Source organism: Triturus cristatus, chromosome 2_2 (assembly GCF_964204655.1).
Source record: "Triturus cristatus chromosome 2_2, aTriCri1.1, whole genome shotgun sequence".
In the NCBI taxonomy this organism is placed as follows: Eukaryota; Metazoa; Chordata; class Amphibia; order Caudata; family Salamandridae; genus Triturus; species Triturus cristatus.
Window position 1 is genome coordinate 427297772 of NC_140582.1, and position 19342 is coordinate 427317113.

The window sequence follows — 19342 nt, forward strand, 5'->3', positions numbered from 1 at the left end:
ACTGGGCATCTCAGCTACTGGTCGCTAATGACTGAGTGTACAAAGTCAACGGGACTTCGCTCTGATTGCAGGCAGGTCAGCAATGGACCTGAAGAAATATCTGCAATACTTGAGTGTGGGAGACCGGGCCTGCATGCTGTTATGACCAACAGTGATGGTGGTGCGGTTATGTGAATAAGCGACAGTGGCCACAGGATGGGGAGGAAAGTTGACAATGGAGACACCTATCTGGGAGACTGATGTATTGAAAGACCTATGGTACATAGAAGGGTCCAGGAAGTGGAACCACCTGGGTATCTAAAAAATAGGGGACGTCTGGAAGGATGGAGAAGTGCTAACATTCCAGGAACTCCAGACGCAATATGATTTGGCATGTAGCCAGATTTTCAGTTTCATGCAGATGCAGCACATACTGATGGCCCCTATCAACAACCTGGAAAAGATGGAAGAAGAGACACCATTGGATTGGACAGTTCTGGGGAACCCCCTGCACAAACATGCAGTGTCACAGATCTACGCCACACTACTTTACCAATAGTCTACCCCCCTCACTGTACTCAGGGATAGCTGGGAGAGAGACTTGGGGAGACTCTAGAGTAACGCCGGGGCAGAAGCATGTAGTTACCGTAGGGAAATGACTATCCAGTTGGGCTTTAGGTTGGTAAAATTAAAGATATTCCACAAGGTGCACTACACTAGAATGCAATTGTTGGCAATCGGCAAGATAGACAATGATAGATGCCTCAGAGGTTGCAGACTATTTCAAACTCTATAGGACTTCCCACGTGTACCAGGATACTGCGACACAATCACCAAGACAATATTGGGAGGGTTGGGCCTCACCCTGAACCTTACTTCAGCCCTAGTAATGCTGGGAATATGTGTCATGCAATTGCTAGAAAAATACACACAACTGTTTTGTAATGTCAAATTGCCAGCTGCTAAGCGGGACATAATCTACAACGGGGGGAACACCTCCAACAGTCAAGGCTTGGAGTTCGAACTTAGAATGCTGCATGTAAAAAGAAAAACTGGTCTATCAGTCAAGAGGTTCTCCCCAGAAACACAAGAGGGTATGGGGCCATTGGAAGCAACTCACAGACGAAGCAGAAGGATAGGAGTCAGATGATTGGGTCCAGGGTTGGAACATTGGGGGGAAGGATTGTTGTGTTGACCACCTGGTCTCCAAACAAGCGGGGTGGATGGGTGGAGAGATACCTTAGCGTGGCCATGATAGGGTAGGACCCCATTGTTATGGGCGGGGATACAATGTGTACTTGATGTTTGGAGCTGTTTCTATACTGTGGACCTGTGGCGGGATGAGGGGGTTCCATGGAGATTACATTCTCGTTTTTATCTGCTGGTTATGAAACTAATGAAAAGATCTTTTTTTTTAAATGCCAAAACCTACCCACCAGGACAGACTCTGGTTGGCGGCATCTGCTGGTGCTTCCGAGAACTGGACATGAGTGCCAAAGCACTCGCAGCCAGAGAATCTCCTCCCAGAGGAGTGGGAAAAGACCAGCTGTGTGCTGAGGGTCCTGGCTGCTTCTAAGACTTGCATTTGTGAGATATGAACATTGAGAATGAGGGGTTTAGAACTTCACTTGTGCCTGAAACCTTCCAGACCAGATCCAACCCTGAGTTGAGGAGCAAGAGGGAAGGAGGGAACCCTGATACCCGGGTACAGTGGCCTTGTGCCAGTTGGTTTCATACTTGCATACTGTATTGTCTAGTATTTGATTTTTTCAGCGTATTAACATCCTTTCTTTTAAAAAATATAAGCACTGGGCTAGACAGTGAATTATTGTACTACTGGGAGATTTTTGAGTTCTGAACTTGAAGCACACTCTGAGAAGTCTGTGACTGCTTGCTATTGCTGCCACTGAGAGTCAAGTGCAGAAGGGGCTGTGTCTTGCTGTGTTTGCAGAACCAGGTTAGAACGGACCCCGGAACATCAGAGGCAAATTACTCCAGTCCCACAATTGATGCTCAGTAGCCCCTGCTTGCCCCTTGCCCCCTGAATGGGGTCTGACACCACCTAAACACCTACTTACAGTATACCCTGGGACCGCTAATCCATCTATGTCCTAATCTCTCATGCTGTACATATACCCAGTTACTTCTACAGTTTTGTCTCTCCTGCCTATACACAAGTACCTCTTCCCCTACCTATGCCCTTGTGTATCTAACCCTAACTGCATACATAACTATTCCCTTGTACCTCTATCATTGACTATACCCTAATAACTCTACCCATTCTGCACTCTAGAACCTCTGTCTCTGCCTATACCTTAGCAACTCTGCTTCTCTTTATACTCTGACCTCTTAACTTTAAGAATGGCCTGGCCTTACTGGGCCTTGGGCGTTTCCCCAGGAGGCTGGAAGGGTGGGCCGGTTTTGCAGCAGTGGGGGCCGGTTTTGTTGCCGGGGGCCAGTTTTGCAGCAGTGCTGCAGTATCGGCCTCCAGTAATACAAGCAGCAAGCAAGCGTTTCCAGCCTCCTGGGTCCTGGCAGTGCATCCGCAGGGGCTGTTCAGAGAAAATTAACAGGACTGCTTTGGGTTCCCAGTCTGGCTCTGCCTAACCTACCTATATATCAGTACCTCTTACCTAGTACATCTAACCCTATCTACACTCTAGTATTTTTTCCCCATTCACTCTCCCTTACCGCTCCTTCTTTCTCTCCTTGCCAGTTTTTCTGCTGGAGTTCATCGTCCCTTTTTGTTGTGGTTGTTTTATTTAATCAAATTAATCTTTTCGAAATCTTAAAAATGGGTCCGTCAGGCTCATGTGCTCCATTTTTGTATTTCTCCAAAATGAGGTGGTGCTCTCACCCTTGTGAACGTGAGGCATTTAAGAGGAAGAGCATCAGAGTGGAGTCGATGCCGATTCGAAAGATAATCCATTGAGTCACCTTAGCCTAAAATTGTTGATTCCACTAATCCGCTTAACAAGCTGTGATCCACCAACAATGGAGACCTGCCTTTACGCTTCCCATACTTACATTTCCGCTGCTAGCCAAGTCTGATGACTGCAATTATTTCCCATCAAAGAAAAGTGTAAGTATCTTTTTTCATCAGAGGTTTGGGAGAAGAGTGGTGTGACACGAGGCATTCAAAGAGATTGAGTCCTGAGGAAGGAACAATGCATTATATCACTTTAACACATACATTCTGACAGCATGTGTATTTGAAAAGGAGTAGAGATAGGTGCATTACCAGCCTAGCAAAAACAAATAAGCAGAAATCATCGAATCATCTGCACAACATACGTAAGATAGGTAGAATAGGAAGGGTTTAGAGGCAGCACATAATGAAAGGTCATGTCAGGTTACACCATCCTGCGCCAGCCGGATGAGCACCTCGGCGCAATGAAAGGGAACCACCTCCTGCGGACCCTGCTGCTGGCAACCACTCTGGCTTGTCCCTCAACACTCTATGGTCGATGGTGTCAAAAGCGTGTGATAAGTCTAGTATTACACAATAAATGAGCCAGAAATCAAACGCTAAGGGTAGGTAATCCACCACACAGATAAATGGAGCTCAGCTAAACACGATGACAGAAGGGCTTTCACTGTGTGACGTCTGCGCGCACAGACTGTTCACCTGCTGATGAGACAGGAGGGGATTTAAAGAGCTGGCTGGGAATGCATGGGCAATCGAGACAAGCACAGTGGCGGAAATGAGGTATTGGAGAGCATGTCAGCGACGTGCTAATCTGACATATAGAGGAAGTTCACGGGCACTACGATCGACACCATACTTTCAGCTGCCACCTAAATATTTACCGAAAGATCCTTTTCATTTCTTTTTTTTAAACTTCTTTTTATTGACAAACTGCTCAGCTTCCATAAACCGATTGACATTAGAGATTGGTGACCATGAATATAGGAAAAATGTTGTGCTGTCACTCAAACAAAGTATAAACATTTTTTTTTAGCACCCAAGAAACATGAACCGAGGAAGTCATTCTTTTTCCTGGTATCTGTGGCTCACTTACCTCCAGAGCACTCTTTGATGAAGTCTTGCCAAGGCCCCAGCTAACTTATTGGCTATGTCTTCTGATAGGTATTTCACTCCAGCCCCAAACGAGACCAGAACAAATCCTTTTTCGGGATCAGCAGCCACCCAGCTTTGTAGGTCCTGCATAAAAGGATTTAAGAATGCAGTGTTACATACTATTAGCTCGCGCATAGTGGTGTTGCACAGCAGAAGGATTACTTTGTGACTCACACAAGAGCATCTCTCTTACCTTTAAATCAATTAAAAACGAATGAATTCGAAGTGCACTTTAAGTGATGAGCTGGTCACACTCAATGAGGTCTCACTGTTTCCTCACAGAACACCAGGTTCTGTTGCTAGTGGACATAGTCAAAGTCAAAACCCTCGATTTCTTTTATATGATGCTATTGTTGACGAGCAAACACAGTCATGTTGGGAAAGGCTGCTAGCAAAGCTCTGACAAAAATGTTTTTTGATAAAGATGCTTCTGTCGTAATTTTTATGTGGATAATGTATATTGACGTGTGCGGGCCATTCTGCTTAATTGTTTTTTTTTTACAAAATATTAGCAGAAAACATAGATCCTTCGTTCCCTTTAAATCTCAGTAAAGACAGCGCAAAGATAACTAACAAGAAGACATAACAGTTAATTGACTTGGAAAAAAGGCCCTTAAAAATGTTTCACATCATCAGCAATGTGCATCGCTTTAATGTATATATACATATTGTATTTCATGTGCGATTTAAGGATTGGCGTCCTAATCTCGGTGTTTTTGGCTTTAATTCGCAACCATATTTGCAGTTTAACTGTATTTTTAGGTGAATTTCTAAGGCTTTTTAGACATATATTCAAGTGTTAACCACAATTCCAGTTTACCCTTTGTTGTTTTCTTTGAATATTTGTTTTTTGATCATCTATTACATTAAAGATGCCCCCATGTCCAACTGTCTGCGACTACCCCCAATACGTACGGCTGATTTGGGATTGGCTGCAGGGCCTAGATTCTGGCTGTGCCTGTGGGTGGCCAAATCCTGCTGCACATGGCTTCGGCTAGGCAAAATGGGATTTGGCCACAGGGCTTGGCCTACTGTCAGGCTCTGCACCCAACCTAGCATGGGCAGAAAACCCCAACAGTTCACCCTCTTTGGCAACAGGGTCTGGAAAACTGCCAGGCCTCGCAACCAATGTGCCATGGGCCGCTGAACCCCACTTCACACGGCCAACTCCTGCCTTCTGCCAGACGCTCTAGGGGAGGGCTGCACAGATCCATCGACCTGTGTAAGCGGGGTTCTTGGTGATGAGTAAGTGATGAGCGGAACCTGTGCTCAGCAATATCATGGGGCAATGTTATTACCACAGCTGTACATTTAGCACAGTGGGTCAGCCAATATTCAAATTCACATCTCACTCAGCTCTAGTCACTCTTGCGGCTCAACATGTTTCACGTGTTCCGAATTCATGTGTTTCTCTCTTGCTTTGCAGCTCAACTCTAGTGCCCACATTTCCACCTGTACTAAATATACTTTGTTTACATCCTTAGAGGCTTATTTACAAGCCCCTTGCGCCGCCGGTGAGTCACTTATAACATGGGAAAAAGTGAGGTACTTGTAGATAAGTCCCTAAATGGAGTGGATTACATTTTTTGAAGCCTGTGTATATATATATATATATATATTACCTACTGGCGGTCGCCAGTAGGTAGTTATAGTTAGGACCACGTTTCCATAGGAAAACCGCAACATTCTATTTGGAATAACTTTGGCGCCGGTCGACGAATCCTCGCGAATTTTTCAAAATAGGTGGGGCGCTACGCTCCGCTCCTACCCTGAAAGTCTCGGGGGGATTCGTCAAGCGGGGGCTGAGATAAAAGGGGGGTCCCAAAACACGTTTTTCCCATGCAGTTTTCCATAGGACCTTTAGACACAGCTACAGCCCGAACGGCTGAACAGAGTTCCTTGAAATTTGGCAGAGAGGTTGTCCTCAGGTCAAGGAAGTGCCTTTTGTAGGTCTGGTGTAAATCTGTTCAGTAGTTCCTGAGAAAATAGCATTTAAATCAATATATATATCTGTGGCAGCTTACGGTGCGCTTACCGTGCGCTTACGGTAAGCTTACCGTACGCGTACGGTGACGTGCGCGAGCGCGATTCTGATTGGCTGTTAGATCTTAGTAAACATTCGAATCGGTCAAAACCAGGAAGCGGCGGCCGCCATTTTGTGTGTTTCACACAGAAAAAAAAAGGGTGATAACTTGAAAAGGGGGCAAGGAGGAGAGTTACAGACCCCCTAACATTTGAAAGGGGGTCAAAGAAGGACAGAAAAGTACAAAAAAACCATTTATTGATTTAAAAAAAAAATCGCGGGTACGCGTACGGTAAGCTTACGGTAAGCTTACCGTACGCGTACGGTAGAAAAAAAAAAAAAAAATAAAATAAAATTCAGATTTAAGTGTTTAGATATTAGGGGGCTCTAAAAAGAGCCGTTGTGTTTATGAAGTGATTTTTTAGTGGTACCTACAAATAAGTACCGATGCAGAGTCTAAGGTTCAAGAGGAAGACTCTGTTCCCTTCATCATTGAAGTGCACACCATCTCCTCTATAAATGTCTTGCATGTCGTAACGCAAGTTGTTGTGGTAAATGGAACCCATACCATAGTCTCGGAGGAAAGCAGAAACAGATTTGTTGACGTGCTTTCTTGCTTTGTCAATCTGTGGACAGAAATGATTGGACCAGTTCCATTTTTGCCTTTGGCATATGTTAGAAAACACAAAGGCAGTTTTAGGGAAAAGTGAAAACAGTTGCGCAAAGGTCTCCTTCATAAGCATTTCCAGACCTACCCCAGTCAAAGTGCCTAGGTCATTGCCACCACAGTGCACTATTATGAGGTCAGGGTGTTGGATTTGCATGAAGGATTTCACCAATGGCATCAATTGGTGCCACTTTAACACTCTCTGACCAATCCATTTAATGTCTACATTTGGTAAAGCAAGGTCTCTCACCATATCTGTTTTCTCTGCATACTTTTCACTCCAGAAGACATAGCTGTGCCCTACAATCCACACTGTGAACATCTTCAAAGGAGAACTGGATGCACTCAGGAGGTGTAATTCAGTAGAATGGTAAAAAGAAATGAAAGACAGTTTGGAAATGGAGGCATACATATTTTGTTTTAAAAAAAAACTGATTGGTTGTTTCATACCATTCTACACTAAAAACTAGGCTGTATGTGTAAATTTATAGAAGCATGTTTTGTATTGGTACAGAAAAATGTGTTACCAAAGAACAGTACTATGGATTTGCTGTTAGGTTTGAAAAGTCAAGCACTCCTGCTCTTTGGAAATGAAACATTGTTTGGTGAACTTCTGACCTGACTCTACACAGCAGTGTTTCAAGAGCTGTTGCTATGGTAGCAGGCAGAAGTCAAGTTGGGGGAAGGGTACTAGGCAGAAGTCAAGTTGGGGGAAGGGTACTTTTGGAAAAGGGTTGGTTTTCAACCAATAGAAATGTGTGATTACATTTGAAAAAAAGGGGGAAGCACTGAGATTTGAAACTTACATGTATATGTGTGGAAAAAGAGAGGGAAACTTTGCCATTATCTGGTTCTGCTGAGAGGAGAGAGGTGTAGAGAACAGAGATCCTGGCTCTGATAATCTGCTGTTTGAGTGCCACATTTCTTTTACAATTAACTAATTTTAAAGGTGAGTTTAGAGTTTGAGAGGGGATGTATATGGTAAATTAAGAAATGAATAATAGAATTGGAATTCCTTTTGTTGAAGTTGTGTTTATTATTTTCTGTTTTGGGAGAAATTTAAATGTGAGGAACATGTAAAATAATATGGACTATGTTTTCACGAAAATTTAAGGTGTACTGGTAAAAATAAGGAATACTTTAAGGGTTTGAGGTTGCACTCAGTAATGCAAATACATTCAGCATCAGTGAGGCTGGTTGCCCTTGCTGGAGTGTAGTGAGTCACCCAGGTTACACATGTTGCTGGTCTCAGAAAGCTGTTTGGTATTGCTCTGGTGATTTTACATTTGCATTAGATGGAAAGGGGGAGGTTTTTTTTATGCAGGAGCAGACTCTTAGCACACAGCCAGCTGGTTATCCTGTGGAATCATGGATAGTATTCACAACCGAGTGGGGTTTGAGGTTTCAGTTAGTAATGCAAATACATTCAGCATTACTAAGGCTGGTTGCCCTTGCTGGAGTGTAGTCAGTCACCCAGGTTACACATGGTGCTGGTCTTAAAAAGCAGTTTGGACATGTGCTTTTATCAGAATCTGAAAAGTGGATTCATAATGTGTCAGTCTGTAAAAGTGTTTATCACTTGCCAAAAAAAAGAGTAGTAAGTGTGCTTTCAAATTGGCAAAGAAATTTCGTTTTGTGACTAATATGAAAACATGACTCTGTGTGCAAAAAGGAATTACAGGCAGAGATTTATAGCGTATTGCTCTGGTGATTTTACATTTGCATTAGATGTAAAGGGGGAGCCATTTTTTTGTATGCAGAAGCAGACTCTTAGCACACAGCCAGCTGCTTATCCTGTGGAATCATGCATAGTATTCACAACCGAGTGGGGTTTGAGGTTTCAGTCAGTAATGCAAATACATTCAGCATCACTAAGGCTGGTTGCCCTTGCTGGAGTGTAGTCAGTCACCCAGGTTACACATGGTGCTGGTCTGAAAAAGCAGTTTGGACATGTGCTTTTATCAGAATCTGAAAAGTGGATTCATAATGTGTCAGTCTGTAAAAGTGTTTATCACTTGCCAAAAAAAAGAGTAGTAAGTGTGCTTTCAAATTGGCAAAGAAATTTCGTTTTGTGACTAATGTGAAAACATGACTCTGTGTGCAAATAGGAATTACAGGCAGAGATTTATTGCGTATTGCTCTGGTGATTTTACATTTGCATTAGATGTAAAGGGGGAGCCATTTTTTTGTATGCAGAAGCAGACTCTTAGCACACAGCCAGCTGCTTATCCTGTGGAATCATGCATAGTATTTACAACCGAGTGGGGTTTGAGGTTTCAGTCAGTAATGCAAATACATTCAGCATCACTAAGGCTGGTTGCCCTTGCTGGAGTGTAGTCAGTCACCCAGGTTACACATGGTGCTGGTCTGAAAAAGCAGTTTGGACATGTGCTTTTTTAAGAATCTGAAAAGTGGATTCAAAATATGTCAGTCTGTAAAAGTGTTTATCACTTGCCAAAAAAAAGAGTAGTAAGTGTGCTTTCAAATTGGCAAAGAAATTTCGTTTTGTGACTAATGTGAAAACATGACTCTGTGTGTAAATAGGAATTACAGGCAGAGATTTATTGCGTATTGCTCTGGTGATTTTACATTTGTATTAGATGGAAAGGGGGAGCCATTTTTTTGTATGCAGAAGCAGACTCTTAGCACACAGCCAGCTGGTTATCCTGTGGAATCATGCACAGTATTCACAACCGAGTGGGGTTTGAGGTTTCAGTCAGTAATGCAAATACATTCAGCATCACTAAGGCTGGTTGCCCTTGCTGGAGTGTAGTCAGTCACCCAGGTTACACATGGTGCTGGTCTGAAAAAGCAGTTTGGACATGTGCTTTTATCAGAATCTGAAAAGTGGATTCATAATGTGTCAGTCTGTAAAAGTGTTTATCACTTGCCAAAAAAAAGAGTAGTAAGTGTGCTTTCAAATTGGCAAAGAAATTTCGTTTTGTGACTATTGTGAAAACATGACTCTGTGTGCAAATAGGAATTACAGGCAGAGATTTATTGCGTATTGCTCTGGTGATTTTACATTTGTATTAGATGGAAAGGGGGAGCCATTTTTTTGTATGCAGAAGCAGACTCTTAGCACACAGCCAGCTGGTTATCCTGTGGAATCATGCATAGTATTTACAACCGAGTGGGGTTTGAGGTTTCAGTCAGTAATGCAAATACATTCAGCATCACTAAGGCTGGTTGCCCTTGCTGGAGTGTAGTCAGTCACCCAGGTTACACATGGTGCTGGTCTGAAAAAGCAGTTTGGACATGTGCTTTTTTAAGAATCTGAAAAGTGGATTAAAAATATGTCAGTCTGTAAAAGTGTTTATCACTTGCCAAAAAAAAGAGTAGTAAGTGTGCTTTCAAATTGGCAAAGAAATTTCGTTTTGTGACTAATGTGAAAACATGACTCTGTGTGTAAATAGGAATTACAGGCAGAGATTTATTGCGTATTGTTCTGGTGATTTTACATTTGTATTAGATGGAAAGGGGGAGCCATTTTTTTGTATGCAGAAGCAGACTCTTAGCACACAGCCAGCTGGTTATCCTGTGGAATCATGCACAGTATTCACAACCGAGTGGGGTTTGAGGTTTCAGTCAGTAATGCAAATACATTCAGCATCACTAAGGCTGGTTGCCCTTGCTGGAGTGTAGTCAGTCACCCAGGTTACACATGTTGCTGGTCTCAGAAAGGTGTTTGGTATTGCTCTGGTGATTTTACATTTGCAATAGATGGAAAGGGGGTGTTATTTTTTATGCAGAAGCAGACTCTTAGCACACAACCAGCTGCTTATCCTGTGGAATCAAGCACAGTATTCACAACCGAGTGGGGTTTGAGGTTTTAATCAGTTATGCAAATACATTCAGCATCACTAAGGCTGGTTGTCCTTGCTGGAGTGTAGTCAGTCACCCAGGTTACACATGTTATTGGTCTGAAAAAGCTGTTTGGACATGTGCTGTTTTCAGAATCTGAAAAGTGGATTCAAAATGTGTCAGACTGTAAAAGTACTTATCACTTGCCAAAAAAGTAGTAGAAAGTATGCTTTGCAATTGGCAAAGAAATTTCGTTTTCTGCCTAATTTCAAACCATGACTCTGTGTGCACACAGGAATTGTTTTTAGATATTTAATTTGTGATGGTGTTATTGTGATTTTCACTTGTAGGAAAGGGGTACATAGTATTTTAAGATTTGAAAAGATCATAAAAAATGTAGTAATATATTTAAATAAAATAAAGGAATTTTTTTTTAGTTTTTTTCAGGTATTGCTAAAGAGCAGTGAACAAAATTTAAGATGCCTACAAAATCCAGACTAAAGAAAGACCACAAAAAAAACCTATATTTGAAGACAACTGGAGGACCTAAGTTAGTTGGAGATGCTCATGTTGGGAAAAAGAACAAATCTTCTGGTAAGCAGACAAAAGATTTTTTAAAGAACATCTTCAAAAAAAGGAAAAATGTACAAAATGTCTGTACTGGAAAGAATGTTTTCAATAGAAAAAAACAGAAAAAAAATGAGAATTTAGTTAATGCAAATATACCTTCTGCAACAACAAAGATTAACTTAAACAGAAAAACAGCGTTTAAAGAGATACGTAGAAAAATGTTTCAGAGAAGAGTTATGTTCAATTTGATAAAGGATGTGAAGAAATTTAAGCAAAAGGCAAAATTTTACAAGAGAAAAAAAGAAATTGAAGCCATTGCAGCAAAGGCATTAGAATTAAAAAGGAAACTATTCATTTTAATTTTGAATAGGATGCGTACATTAGATAAAATGGTTAATGTACTGAAATCACAAAGCAAAAGGAAAAGAGTAGTGAACAGAACAAACTTTTGTAAAGTGTTTTTAGGAAAATGGATGCATAGTTCAAGTAGTGAACCTTTTTTTCATGAAGAGAGTTATTTTCAAAGTAATAGTTTGCTGCATGCAGTTGACACCAGAGGTCGTGCTTATGAAGTGAAAAATGGTTGCATAATGGAGAAGGAGATAATGGTTCCAAGAGATGAGGTACAAGTGATGGCGGATGAGGCTATGGGGAGACGTCCTAAAGCCCCAGTGTACACTTGGAATTGTAGTAGTATTTGCACTGTGCGTCAGGAATCTATTGATAAATTTCGTGAGTTTCTAAGAGAATATAGTAAAAAAAAGTGTAAAACAGAAGATGAAGGTGCTTCAAAGTCTAGATCCATGCAGAGTGAGAGAGAATACTGGTTTGCAGGGTCATTCTCTGGCTTGTCTATCTAGAAAAGTGTGTAATAGTGTTTTCCATCATTTTAGGATGCTGGCTGTTCATCATACTGAAATGAGAAAGTTTGTGAGACGGTTGTATTTTGCTAAAAGTCCAGCAATAAAGTTAGATGAATTGAATAGGGCTCTGTTCCGTGGATCGGTATCAGATGTAGAGAAGGTTGTTGATGAAATTCAGTTTTGTTACTTTGGTCCTGAACAAAACAGTGCAGAAAAGGACACAGTAAATGAGGAAGAAGTGGAAGAGAATGTAGAACCCTCTGTAAGTAAGACATTTAATGATCACATAACAAAATTTGAAAAAATCTCTAATGAAAGACCAAATATTACTTGTATTTGTTGCCGCAGAACTCATTATAGAAAACAAACTAGGAATGTTGATCTCTACAGAAAGAGTGAAAATGAAGATAATTATAAGTGGAAAGATTTTGCCACATATATATTTCTAGAAAATTGTTTTGAATTGGGTGAAGATCAGCGTATTTGTAAATACTGTTACAACAAGTTAGAGGAAAATAGAATGCCGACCAGAGCTGTACATAATAATTTAGAATTGGATGCTATTCCTGCTGAACTTTCTGAATTAAATACATATGAGTCTATACTTATTCAATGTGTTCATCCGTTCCAGACCATAGTACGTATGGAGCCCAAAACTGGTAAATTACCTCCTTCAGATTTACTGAGAGGTTTAAAAGGTAGAGTGGTGTATTTGCCCTTGGATTTGAAAAAAAATATGGAAACTATTGATGCGGATACTTTGGAAACTGAACCATTAGTTATTCTGGTTAATGGTGTACCTACAAAGAATAAGAAGATTTGGCAGGAGCTGGTAGATGTACGGAAAGTACAAAGAGCAAATTTGTATTTGAAAAGGAATAACAAATGGTATGAATCAATTTATATAGAAGAAGAAGAAGAAGATTTACAAGAAGACACAGAAACATCAACTGGACAAATTGAAAAAGTGGACAAGTCAAAGGAAGAAGAAATTTATGAACATTTTAGCATACATCCTCTTCATTCAAAAGAAGTTATGGGAGACAATATTGATCTGTTTCAGATGAAGAAAGCAAAAGGAACTCCCGTGAGTGTATGGGAGGAGAGCTTGGAAGCTCGATGTTTTCCCCAGCTGTTTCCTAAAGGAAAAGGAGGACGATACGATGAACGTCCAGAACAGATTCCAGCTTCTGAGTATCGGACTACAAGACTATATGCTGAAGATCCCAGATTTCGACAAAGTATTCCTTATTTGTTCCATCTTTTATTTGAAAGCGACTTGTCTGCACTGTCTTATGCAGTAAATCACATTTTAAAAAGTGGAGTACATTTACAAAATGTGTCTGCTAAGGATTTTATGGAGAAAGTGCAGCACCGAGATGATCATTTGGAAACACAACTGATCAATCTGATGGCTTGTCAGCGTGGGACAAATGAATATTGGTACCGACGCCATGGTGAATTAAAATGCATGTTACGGAATTTAGGAACACCAACATGGTTCCTTACCCTAAGCTGTGCTGAGTACGCTTGGGATGATTTACTGGATTTTCTACGAGAGGCAAATTCAAACATTAAAAACATCGAATACAAGACAGCAGGAGAACTGTGCTCATTGGATCCGGTTAATGTTTGCAGATATTTCAATCATAGATTTGAGGCTATGATGTCCTTCATCTGCAATAAAAAAAATCCACCTCTAGGAGAAGTAGTGGATTTCTTTTGGAGAAAAGAGTACCAGGCAAGAGGTGCTCCTCATATTTATATGCTGTTGTGGATCAAGGATGCCCCAAAGTTTGGAACAGATGCTGATGAAGCAGTGTTATCTTACATTGAAGAATATGCAACATGTGCTATACCAAAAAGCACAGAAGAGAAAAAGTTAAAGGAGCAAGTTTTACGTTTCCAAAGTCATCGGTGTGGAAAATACTGTCGACGGAAATACAAGAGCAAAGAAAAATACTACACTAAATGTCGATTTGGATTTCCTAGACCTGTTCTTTCAAATGGAAGAGTAAACAGTTTTATGTCATCTGTGAGACATACTATCACAAGAAAATCACCTAAGAATACCTACAACCTAAAAAGAAAAGAAGAATCAAAAAATATAAATGACTACAACCCAGTCATTTTATCCATGTGGAATGCTAACATGGATATACAGTATGTAGCTGACAATTCCATTGCTGTTGCTCGATATGTAACGTCTTACATTACTAAATCTGAAAAAACTGAATTGAAAGAAATGTGGGAAGAGATTTCTCACGAGAAGACTGTCATTAAGAAGCTGTACAGTTTCAGTTTAAAGATGTTATCGCATCGAGAAATTGGATCCTACGAATGTTCAGATAGGTTATCTTCTGCAAGTCTCTACTCGAAATCAAGAAGAATAATTTGGGCAAGTTTAGGCCTTGCAGCAATGAGAAATCGGGTACTGAAATCTGTTGGAGAAATTGAATATTTGGCCGAGAATGACCCAGAAAGTACAGATATTTTGAAATCAAACATGTTGGACACATATTATCCCAAGAGAAGTCATCATCTGGAGAACATGTGTCTCTATGAAGTGCTGCAGAACTACATTTATTCACGGAAAGCCGCAGAAGACATCAACAATGGAAAATATAAAGTCATTGGTGAGGAAGGATGTTTGGTGAAGCAAACAAAAGGAAGTTTGATAAATCACAGGAAGCTGAGTTGCGACACTACTGACAAAAAGGAATTTTACTACTTGGCTCTTTTACAGCTGTTTAAACCATGGCGTACAGAGGATGAACTACTGGGAGAATTTCAAAGCTATGAAGATTCATTTAATGCTTGCAAAGACAGCATACAATGCAGTACATTCACAACTTATCTGCAAATGTTAAATGAAGAAATTGAACAGGAAACTACAATTGCAGCTGAAGTAGCTAGAGACAGTTCTCAAGACAGCCAAAGTTCAGGAACACTCAGTCAAGATCCCCTAGGACAACCAATCGTTGAAAATGAAGCACCAATAGCCATGAATGAAGTGGAAACGGCTATGAATCAAGCTCAAGAAGAATTTATAGACTTACAAAATTTGGAAAGACAACTGAATGAAGAGCAGCAACAAATTTATGAAGAGATCAGAAGCAAAATTGATCACGGATTTCTACATGAAAAAAAAGAGTGCTCATGCACATCATTTCATCCAATCAGGATGTATGTAAGCGGACAAGCTGGAACTGGAAAAAGTTTCCTAATAAAAGTCATCAGAAGCTACCTACAGCAAAAAACGGATTCTACTTTGTCTTGTGTGGTTACTGCTCCAACTGGGTTAGCAGCATATAACATAAAAGGAATCACCTTACATCGTTTGCTAATGTTACCAGTGGAGCATGAGAACAAAATACAATACAACAAGCTAACTGGAGAAGCATGCTTGGAAGTTTCAAGAGTATTGAAGAAGATGCAAGTTCTCATTATTGATGAGGTGAGCATGGTATCAAACTTAATGCTTGCCTTTGTGCATTTAAGAATGCAGCAAATTCTAAGGACAGACTATGACGTGTTATTTGGTGGAAAACATGTCATAGTTTTTGGGGATCTTCTACAGCTTACTCCAGTTAAAGGACAACCAGTGTTTAATACTGTGACACATGAAGACACAAAGAAGTCATTGGGAAGCATCGGTAATGCAAATATTTGGTCCTTCTTTGCGTACAAGGAACTTACTACTAATATGAGGCAAGCAAACGATGAAGAATATGGAAGTATTCTGAAAGATATCAGAATTGGACTACTCACTGAAGCTGGCACGAAAGCATTACAGAGTCGGCTGCTACATAATTTATTTCCAAAGGAAGAAATAGTTGCAGAGAAGATATACAAGAACATTGCAGAAAAGAAAAGTGTCATCTGCTTAATGCCAACTCTACGTGAATGCTCAATATTCAATGAGGAGCTTTTAAAATTGGAAAAGGAAGATATCAGGAAATTGGAAGCAGTGGACAAAATTGAGGGTGGAAAATTACTATCACATTAACAGGCACACTGAAAAATAAATTGGATTCACTAGAGAAGAACATTTCCAAAACAGCTGGATTAGAAAAAAATCTATATGTTTGCATGAACTGTAGAGTATTTTTAAGGAGAAATTTGGATGTTGAAAAAGGTTTAGTTAATGGAGCTATGGGAAGAGTTGTGGGTTTTATTAATTATCAGAAAAAAGATGGAATTGAATGTTTAAAAATAAAATTTGATCAGATACAAGAAGTTAAAGACATTTGTCGTTGTTCAGTTCGTTTCATGCTTGTGAAAGACTTATATGTACGTAGGAAGCAGTTTCCGTTTTCGCTAGCATATGCTGTAACTATTCACAAGTCTCAAGGATTGACTGTAGATTGTGCTTTTGTGAACATTGGTTCAACTGTGTTCAAAGAAGGTATGGCTTATGTAGCTTTGTCACGAGTGAAAACATTATCTGGTTTATTCATGATAGACTTTGATGACTCAAAAGTTAGTGCTGATACAAATTGTGTAAAGGAGTATAATAGATTAAGAAGAACCTATGCTCCTCATTTAGGTCAGTATCCTGTGTTGGAGAAACGTGTAGTTTCTCGTAAAAGGAGAAATGAGAATATCTGTAATGAAGATGTAGAGAAGAGGAAAAAAAAGAGGAGTGATGTAATTGCAAGCAAAAAGAAAAAGGAAAATGAAGAAGAGGTTGTAGGATGTCATTTTGAAAATAGCTCTGGTGTCAACTGCTACGCTAATGTAGTGCTGAATGTTGCATTTTATCTGGAAAGTGTGCAAGAGCAGATAATAGTAAATCAGAGAAAAAGATTCTGTTCTGAGTTGAGTCTCCTTTTTCAAAAGCCGAGTAATGATAAAACTCAAATAGAAAGTGCTACTGAAATTAGAAAACTTTTAAATGTATGTTCAGGACGAACACAGTTTTCTCAAAATGTACAGCAAGACGCACAGGAATTCTTGATGTTTTTTCTTCAGGTACTGGAAGAAGAAGGGGTTCCCATTGAAAATTTGTTTGGTCTCTCTTATAAATGGGAACATAGTTGTGAAAACTGTTACAATACATGTGGCTCTAATGTTGATTCTGAAAGGTTTCTTTATTTAACATTGCCAGAAAGTAAAACAGTCACTTTTGCTAAATTAGTTAAAGATGCTAATCATAACATGGAATGCAGTGAGTGTCAATCTGAAATGATTCAACGTTACTTTTAAAGGAATACGGACAATATGTAATTTTAATGATGCAACGATGTAAAGCTGATGGTTCAAAATTGGATACTTTAATAAAGAAGTTTACAGGACAGCAATTATCAATTTCAGGAAAAACTTTTGTAACAGTTGCAATAATTTTCCATGAAGGACCTACTGTTACTTCTGGACATTACACAGTTTATCTTAAATGTGAAAAAGGCTGGACACTGTGTAATGATTCCCAATTGATTTTCAAGCAACGTTTGCCTTTTGATTTAGCAAATTCCTATCTAATCTTCCTGAAACCTAAATTTTAGAGAGACTTGGCAAGATGTGTACAAAACAATTTTACCATTTTATTGGATTACCATTGGAATTTTCAAAAAAAATGATTTTTCAAATTATCATTTGGCCTAATGGAAAGGTAACCAATTGTAATGTGGACTTTTTAAATTTTTAATGAAACTTTGGAAAACCAAAACATTAGCACAATTTAAATTTTGGAATGTTATTGGATTGCCATTGGAAATTTATTCAAAAAAGATTTTTAAAATTACTATTTGGCCATGAGGAAAGGTAAACAATTGTATTGTGGACTTATTTAATTATTAATTAATCTTTCGGAAACCAAAATGTTACAGAGAATCGGTGAGATCTGTACAATTTAAACTTTAGAATTTTATTGGATTACCATTGGAAATTTAATCAAAAAAGAATTTTAAAACTACTATTTGGCCTAAAGGAAATGGAACCAGATGTATTGTGGAGTTATTTGAGATATATTTTTGTGATTATACTTCTGAAACAAAAATGTCAGACGGTATTTTAAAGAAATAAGTATTGATATTAGTTGATATTTTTTTTAGAATATTATGCATTTCTATAATGTTATGTTTAAGTTAAAAGAGATTCTGGGCTTTTTTTATACAATCTTTGAGATTGTTATTTTTTTGCCCGCTGTTAAATGATGAATGCAATTGCTTTCACAATTTATAGTGAAATGCAATATATTCTGAAAACAGCAAAAAAAAGGCAAACATTTTTTGGGGAAAAACATGTAAATACGTGTACTGTGTAATATATTGATTTATTAAATATTAATACTTTTTTCTTTTTTTTCAGATTGCGAAAGAAAATTTAAAAAAAAAACCAACCATTTTTTTCAAGTAATTTCAATTACATTTTAATTAAAAATTTAATTGTTGGGTGGGACAGGTAACTGAGAAATTAGAAGGTCTCTTTCTTCCACTTTATCTCAAAAAGATTTTTAGTATTTAGTTATTAATTCCTCAAGGATCTTGAGATGTGGTAATTGATTTTTAGTGTTTTTTTTTAAAAAATAAAAAAAAATACGCTTACCGTACGCGTACGGTAAAAAAAAAAAAAAAGTTTTAAAGAAAAAATAAAAAAAAGTTGAGAGGTAAGGTTGGCTCTTAAAAGAGCCGTTGTGTTCATGCAGGGACAGAGGAAAGGAAGTATGGGAACATTAGCTGGTTGGACATTTGTGCTGATCTATTCTGTTGTTAATGAGGGAAACACTGGTCTCCCTATGAACAATTAGATCATGGCAAAATGAACACCGCATAGTAACCCTACCAAACCGAGGGTTCATTTCCAGAGGTTCAGAAAAAGGTGAATGTGCCCCCACAGATGAAGGGCTCTGCTGAGCTTCCGAAGAAGGACTCGGCTGAGCTGCTGTGGATGTGCTTGCTCGACTTACTGAAGGGTTGCCCCTAGTATGTCGTGCATGTGTCCTAGGATGCACATCCTCAAGGTGTCTCAACATAGTGTGATTCCCAAAGGAATACTTCTTGTTGGGATTACCTCGTGAAAGTACACGCTGGCACAGCTTGCAAGTCACCAAGGCAGCATTGACTTTTTTCTCACCCTCTGGAAAACTGAAATACTCCCATATGAAAGAGCCCTTCTGTTTCCTCTTTCTCTGCCTGATGGTGGTGCTGCTAGCCTCACTCTCAGCAGAAGGATGCTGTTCTGCCATCGTATCACAAAGACAAGTCAGCTCCTTCTCCTAAGGGATCACAAGCAGAAATGAGGGGAATGGGTGTGGTGTAGGAGAGTTCCAGAACTGAAAGTAGTTTCAACCAATCAAAAGTTGTGTTTCATGATCACATGACCCACCGTGCGCGTACGTTACGCTTACGTTACGC

At 39.4% G+C, this 19342-nt stretch overlaps 1 protein-coding gene across 6 annotated transcripts in view; it reads right to left on the bottom strand.

The window, feature by feature from the left end:
• The window catches only part of UGT8 (UDP glycosyltransferase 8), a 382545-nt gene that overhangs the window by 91919 nt on the left and 271284 nt on the right, over nt 1-19342 (bottom strand). For all 6 annotated transcript variants that reach the window (XM_085641501.1, XM_085641503.1, XM_085641502.1 and 3 more), the window contains one exon: nt 4002-4144. In XM_085641501.1, the coding sequence (XP_085497627.1) occupies nt 4002-4144 (143 nt within the window). The remainder of the gene's footprint in view (nt 1-4001; nt 4145-19342) is intronic.